The sequence below is a fragment of the Molossus molossus genome, unplaced genomic scaffold (assembly GCF_014108415.1).
Source record: "Molossus molossus isolate mMolMol1 unplaced genomic scaffold, mMolMol1.p scaffold_m16_p_10, whole genome shotgun sequence".
Taxonomy (NCBI): domain Eukaryota; kingdom Metazoa; phylum Chordata; class Mammalia; order Chiroptera; family Molossidae; genus Molossus; species Molossus molossus.
Genome location: NW_023425345.1, coordinates 36881623 through 36887622, shown reverse-complemented (window position 1 = coordinate 36887622; position 6000 = coordinate 36881623). Strand labels below are relative to the sequence as shown.

At 40.4% G+C, this 6000-nt stretch overlaps 1 protein-coding gene across 2 annotated transcripts in view; it reads right to left on the bottom strand.

Moving 5' to 3' along the window:
- Positions 1-1386: 1386 nt before the first annotated feature.
- Positions 1387-6000, bottom strand: part of ARNTL2 (aryl hydrocarbon receptor nuclear translocator like 2) — a 77299-nt gene continuing 72685 nt past the window's right edge. The window contains exons 16-17 of one of the 2 annotated variants that reach the window (XM_036251460.1): positions 5586-5744; positions 1387-1909 (exon numbers count right to left, since the gene is read on the bottom strand). In XM_036251460.1, coding sequence (XP_036107353.1) covers positions 5608-5744 — 137 coding nt within the window. In that variant the 3' untranslated portion in view covers positions 1387-1909; positions 5586-5607. Of the gene's footprint in view, positions 1910-5556; positions 5745-6000 lie in introns of those variants that run through there. The other variant, XM_036251461.1, reaches the window with a different exon arrangement.

Sequence of the window (6000 nt, the reverse complement as noted above, 5' to 3'; positions counted from 1 at the left end):
GTGGCCAAATCAATTTAGAAAATGATGATGGGTTAATCGGTTAAATTTCTTTCTAGGAAGACTTCTCAGTGAGTTTAATATGCTTGTAATCACCATGAATCTGCAGCCGTGACTCTTGTCAATATGACATGTTTGAGGAATTCTATTTTTTTTAAGTACAGTTGGTATACAGCATTATATCAGTTACATTGGTTTCAAGTGTACAATATAGTGATTTAACGTTTTATACCTTACAGTGTGCTCATCCCACTGAGTCTAGTAATCCTGTCACCCTGACACTCACCCCGATATTATGGACTAGATTCCCTCTCACCTCTCCACACACACCCCACCCCCTCTCCTCTGACAGCTATCCCTTTGGTCTCTGTCACTAAGAGTCTGGTTTTGTTTGGTTCATTTTAGTTTTTCAGATCCCACATGTAAGTGGAACCATATGGTATCTTTCTGTCTGACTTATTTCACTTAGCACAATACCTTCTAGGTCCATCTATATTGTCACAAATCCCAAGATTTCATTATTTTTCATTGCTGTATAATATTCTATTGTATATAAACCACCTCCTCTTCATTCATTCATCTGTCGATGGACACCTAGGTTGCTTCCTTACCTTGGCTATTGTAAATAGTGCTGCAATGAACATAGAAGTGTAGATATCTTCTGGAATTAGTTTTCATTTTCTTCAGATAAATACCCAAGAGTAGAATTTCTGGGTCATACAGATCTATTTTTTATTTTTTGAGGACTTTCCATACTGTTTTCCATAGTGACTGCACCAATTCACAATCTCACCACAGTGCATCAGGGCTCCCTTTTCTCCACACCCTCACCAGCACTGACTTGCTGACTTTCTGATAATTCTGACTGGTGTGAGGTATCTCCTTGTGGTGTTGATTTGCAGAGTGAAGAGCACCAGTCTGGGCTTCCTGGTCTTGATTCTGACTCCACAGTTTCTGAGCTGGGAGCTTCTGAGGCACAACGGGGAAGAAGGTCCATCAGAGGATAGAACCAGGTTCGGGAAAAGCAAAGCTGAGAGATGGAAAGAGGAAGAAGCAGGGAGGAGGAGGTAGAGAGAAGGACAGCATTGATTACACTGGACTGTGATGTGAGCGAAAGGAACCTTTGCTGGGATCAGCCACAGACGTTTCAGAGGTGTTATAGCAGTTAGCATACCCTGATGAACACACCCCAATTGTACACAGCGATGTAGTTCAATGTCCCTCTCTGCCCAGTGGTTTGAAAACAGTGAATTTTCTGCCTAGTCTGTTTCCACTTTACGAAGCATTTAAGGGATACATTTTTTGGAGGGACTTTAATATATCAAATAAAAACTCCAAACTAGTAATTATTATAAAATATAGTTTAATTTCACTCATTTACCACAAAATTAAAAAATACCAATATACAGAGAAGCACGAGTGAACTGGAAGAAAGCTAAAAATTGTATAAAAGACAAACTAAACTCAAGGGTGCCTGAGCAGTGGCACATGCACCATACACTCAGATGAGTTCGGAAAGCATCTTCCAGACTGGACAGGTTTTCTTTCCAAGGTTAGCTTTTTACCATAGCCACATCCGGAGAGCTCCCTGAACTAAATCCTTATATTATATGGGAAGAATCTTCTCTGAGAAAGCATTGCTCATAAAATAACTCATACCAGAGAGGCAGATGTATTCTAGACACAAAAGACATAAATGCTTCTCCTAGGCCCCAGGGAACTTGGACAAATTCACCTAATAAACACAAAGCTCTAAAGAAATGGAAAAGTGACACCTAGTGGCCACTTAGCAGTTTTTCTTTATGGCTTTTGATTGCTCTGCCCATGATATCCTGCTTGGCAAATCCGAAGCTCCAATTCCAGAGTCCAACAACCACCTGCTTGAGTGGGTGATGCCTCTTTCGAGCAGAATCTGAAACGACACTGCCAAACAAGGTCCGACAACCAGACAGTGGCTCTTTCATTTCCCTGTGCCCCTGTCTCTATAGAAATTCAAAGAACACGACTCATAAATACAGGCTTTCCCCGAGGTAATTAAATACCTTAATCCCATTTACTCACCAACTGTCTCTATTCTGTAATTTTCATATTTGTCTTTTGGTTTCTCAGTGGATTTCCAAATTTAGTTCCTACCATAGGGGGTCAACATATACCTCGTTTTATTTGATTTCAGGCTATCACCCTGTAATAAAATATCTATCTGATCACATTTTTAAGTTTACCATTTTTAAAAAAGTTTTAAACTTGATATATGGGTAGACATTCAGTTATTTGTACTAAATCAAGAATAAATATACAGCTTTTTTAAACCATAGCGTTTAGAGGTAAATATCATATTCACGGTATAACTTCTGGTCTACTTTAATAACATTCACTTAAAATGTTCTAGAGCAGAGCTGTCCAATAGAAATATAATGTGTGGCACATGTATCATTTTAAATCTTCTAGTAGCCACATTAGAAAAGTAAAAAGAATTTCATGTTTTAATTCAGTAAATCCAAAATATTATTTGAACATGGAATCAATTTAAATTGTTAATATTTTATATTCTTTTATTCGAAGTATTTGAAATGATAGGACATTTATATCTAGAGCCCATCTCAATTTGAATTTAGCTACATTTAAAGTGCCCAATCGCCACATGTAGCAGGTGGCTAGCACACTGGACAGCACAGTTCCAGAGTCTGACCCCAACGCTAAGTCCTGTGGATGGGAACCCAGAATCAGAACTGGAGGTAACCTCGGGGATAAACCTCTGGCTGTAATCGAGGACACGGCCTGCTTGCAGCCCCATGCTCCATTCGGGGGTGGCTCTTCCGACCCGGCACTGCTCCCACCCCTGCTCCACAGGGGATCTTAGGGTAAAAGACGACGACCACTCTTTTCACGATGCTTTCATTCAGTGTACAGAAAATTTCAACCAAGATGCAAGAAATGAATTGGTAGGAGACAAAGTAACATGGAGTAAGCCATAAAAATATCTGCCACTCCTAACAGCCATCAAATGCAACTAGAATGTGTTTTGAAGAAAACACTGAACTTGAGAGAGCTACAGTATCATACAACATGTGGGTTGGATTCCGGGTCCAGGGCAAGAGGATCTACAGAAAAATATTAGCGTGGGTTATTAAAGGGTCAAAGCATCCAACTGACTACCTGCCAACTGGTCTCTGGAAGAACTCCTCCTGCAAAGAGAACAAACTACTCCTGGGCAAGGCAGCAGCGGCTTGTCTCCAGAAACTCGAGAGATGATCCTAGCATCATGTGAAGTTTGTCCCCTCCAGGCACAATGACCTAACCTGCAACCACTGGCCTAAGTCACCCTGGAGGCCAAGGCTAACCTGCAGTGGTTCAGACCCCTCGAGTGTCATGTCTGTGAGGCAGGCCCCTCTGTCCAACTCGGAACAGATGTGATCGTTCATGCTTCCGCAGACTTAAGGGTCACACTTAGGCTTCTTCAAACTCCTCCCCCTCATCTTGTAGGATTTCTTTGGCTTATTCGAAACCTGGATGTCTCAAGTCCTAAAGTGTCAGAGCCAGGAGTGGTGCCAACCCTCTGACATTGCTGGAACAGTGTATCGGCTCAAGAGGACAATGCACCAACACATCCTTGCCCACAGAGCCCCTGCACATGTGACATTTGAAGGGAACATCTGCTTTTGGTTACTGCCTGTTGGTATACAGTGATACCTCGGTTCTCGAACATAATTCGTTCCAGGAGGACGGTCGAGAACCAAATTGTTCGAGAACCGAAGCAATGAAATAATGGAAACTGGATTAATTCGTTCCAAGCCCCAGAAAATGCCTATTTACTGGCCTAATTTGTATATAATATGTAGAAAAACATAAGTCTCAACAAGAAATAAAAGTGTACTGTATGTCTAAGGGTTAAATTCAGTGTAAAGCGTGACTCTCTCCACAAAGCGTGACTCTCTCTCTGCACTCACACTGATGACGCGAGCAAGGCGCGCTGGGCCGAATGAACGCCATTCGGCTCAACTCGGCTCATCTCGGAAGTTCGAGTTCCGAATATTTGTTCGGATTCCAAGACAAAAGTTTCTCGAATCTCCTGGTCGAATACCGATTTGGTCGAAATCCGAGGCGTTCGAGAACCGAGGTATCACTGTATTTGCCATTAACACATCTGACTCAAGTTCAATCTACTCCTTCCAGCCTAAAGAAATACGCAAGATCGAAACGACGCTTTGTTATGGTGAGGGGTTCCGAGGGCCATCAGTGGGAGGCAGAGAACCACCTAGAGAAAGAAAACTGAACCTAAGCCCCACATCTGAGCCTCAGGGTTTCCCCACCAGGTCCCCAACCTATCTTTCTTTCATTTGTGGGGCACGAGAGAGAATATATGGGAACATCCTTGGTAAACTAGAAAGAGCTCTTAAAATATAAGGCGTTAATGGAAACATCTTCAAAATAGTAGATGTATCTATGGTCCTTTAAATATTCTTAATTCTTGCACCCAATTTGAGCCACCTCTGGATTAATTACTGGCTTAAAAATGCTCTCGAAAGGTTTAATTATAGCTACAAAATTGGTTTTTAAATTCTTTCTCAGTGCCTCATGTTTTTAATGTAGTTACCATGTAATTTCCTAGTAATCTACAAGGGCCACCACAGGTTCTTGGGTCAGTCAGTTAATTACTCATTTAACCAGTAAGCCACTGCTTCCCCAAATGTGTACAAAGAAACTGGTTTATACACATTACACATTAAGAAAATATGAATTTAATTGTCTTTACACAAAACATTTAATCTGCCTGGGCCTGTTTCTTCCCCTAAGACAATCAATTACTACAGAGCATTTCAACATCAAAAAACTTCCATCTGCAATGAAAAACTTGAGTGGTTTCATTAAGACTAAACGTGCAAAAATTAATCAACAACATCTAGGGCCCCAAATCTTTCCTTTTCTGTAAGCAAAGTTGAAAGTCTCTCAACAATTCTGAGTTTTAAATTAAAAAAAAAAAAAAAAATCTCATTTAACATCTATCTCAAAGTGCTCGGCTGGGCATAAATACCCTGGCCTTGTGCTCGCCCAGGTCCACAAAAACCAAATAGTATTCAGTGACTATACATTGCACTGTCCCTTTAAATGTTCAAGTACTCACCATTTTTTCTTAAAAAAATACATAAGCCTATCCTCAATTAAGGAATATACAAGATATGGAAATGCCCCAAATTATACAAATCTGTTATAAGTCAATTAAATGAATCTTAGACACAAGAAAAAGAAATGCCAACATATTAAATTTCCCAAACTCAAAAAAACTGCATCAAAAAATGAAAACAAAACCAAAGCAAGATGTACGTGATACTCTTGGTTAGAAATATTTTAGCAAAAAATAGCAACTAGTAGGTTTAAAGGCAGTTGGCTGAGTAAAGGGGTCTGTAGAAAACACCGAGCAGTTCTAGTGGAAGGAAAACATCACCTTTCCCCAGATCCCTGTGAAAGTAGGTGCAAATCTATAAAAATTGGTACACCCTTAATAAAGGATACAAAGAGTATCAATACAGTATAGAAGAATATATAGTTGTTGTTGTTTTGTCAAGGAAATGCTATAAAACATTTCTCACTTTTGGAGTGAAAAATCAAATGCTAAAGTGTCCAGTGGATGTCGCTGAAGTCCTCAGGGTCTCCCAGGCCCCCCTCTGCTTCTAAGTAATTCATGAAGGCAGCTATGGCTGTGTTGTCATTGTCACACAGGACATCAAAATCCAGCTGGGCACCACCACCTACAGAATGAAAATACAGGCCCACGCAAGCACATGGGAAGGTTAACAAGGACTACTATAAACAAGACAAAGCACAGCTAGGATACCACACAGTGCATTTTTTTGAGGGCAAACTATAGGTCTTAAATTGCAGAAGCCAGATACATTTTTTAATGGGTCGATTATTTTTATAACAATCTGCAGTCAGATAAATTGTCTGTGAGTTTTCTGATAGAAAATAACAGGCTGAAAAGGTATAGACTCGGAGACAGCTAGA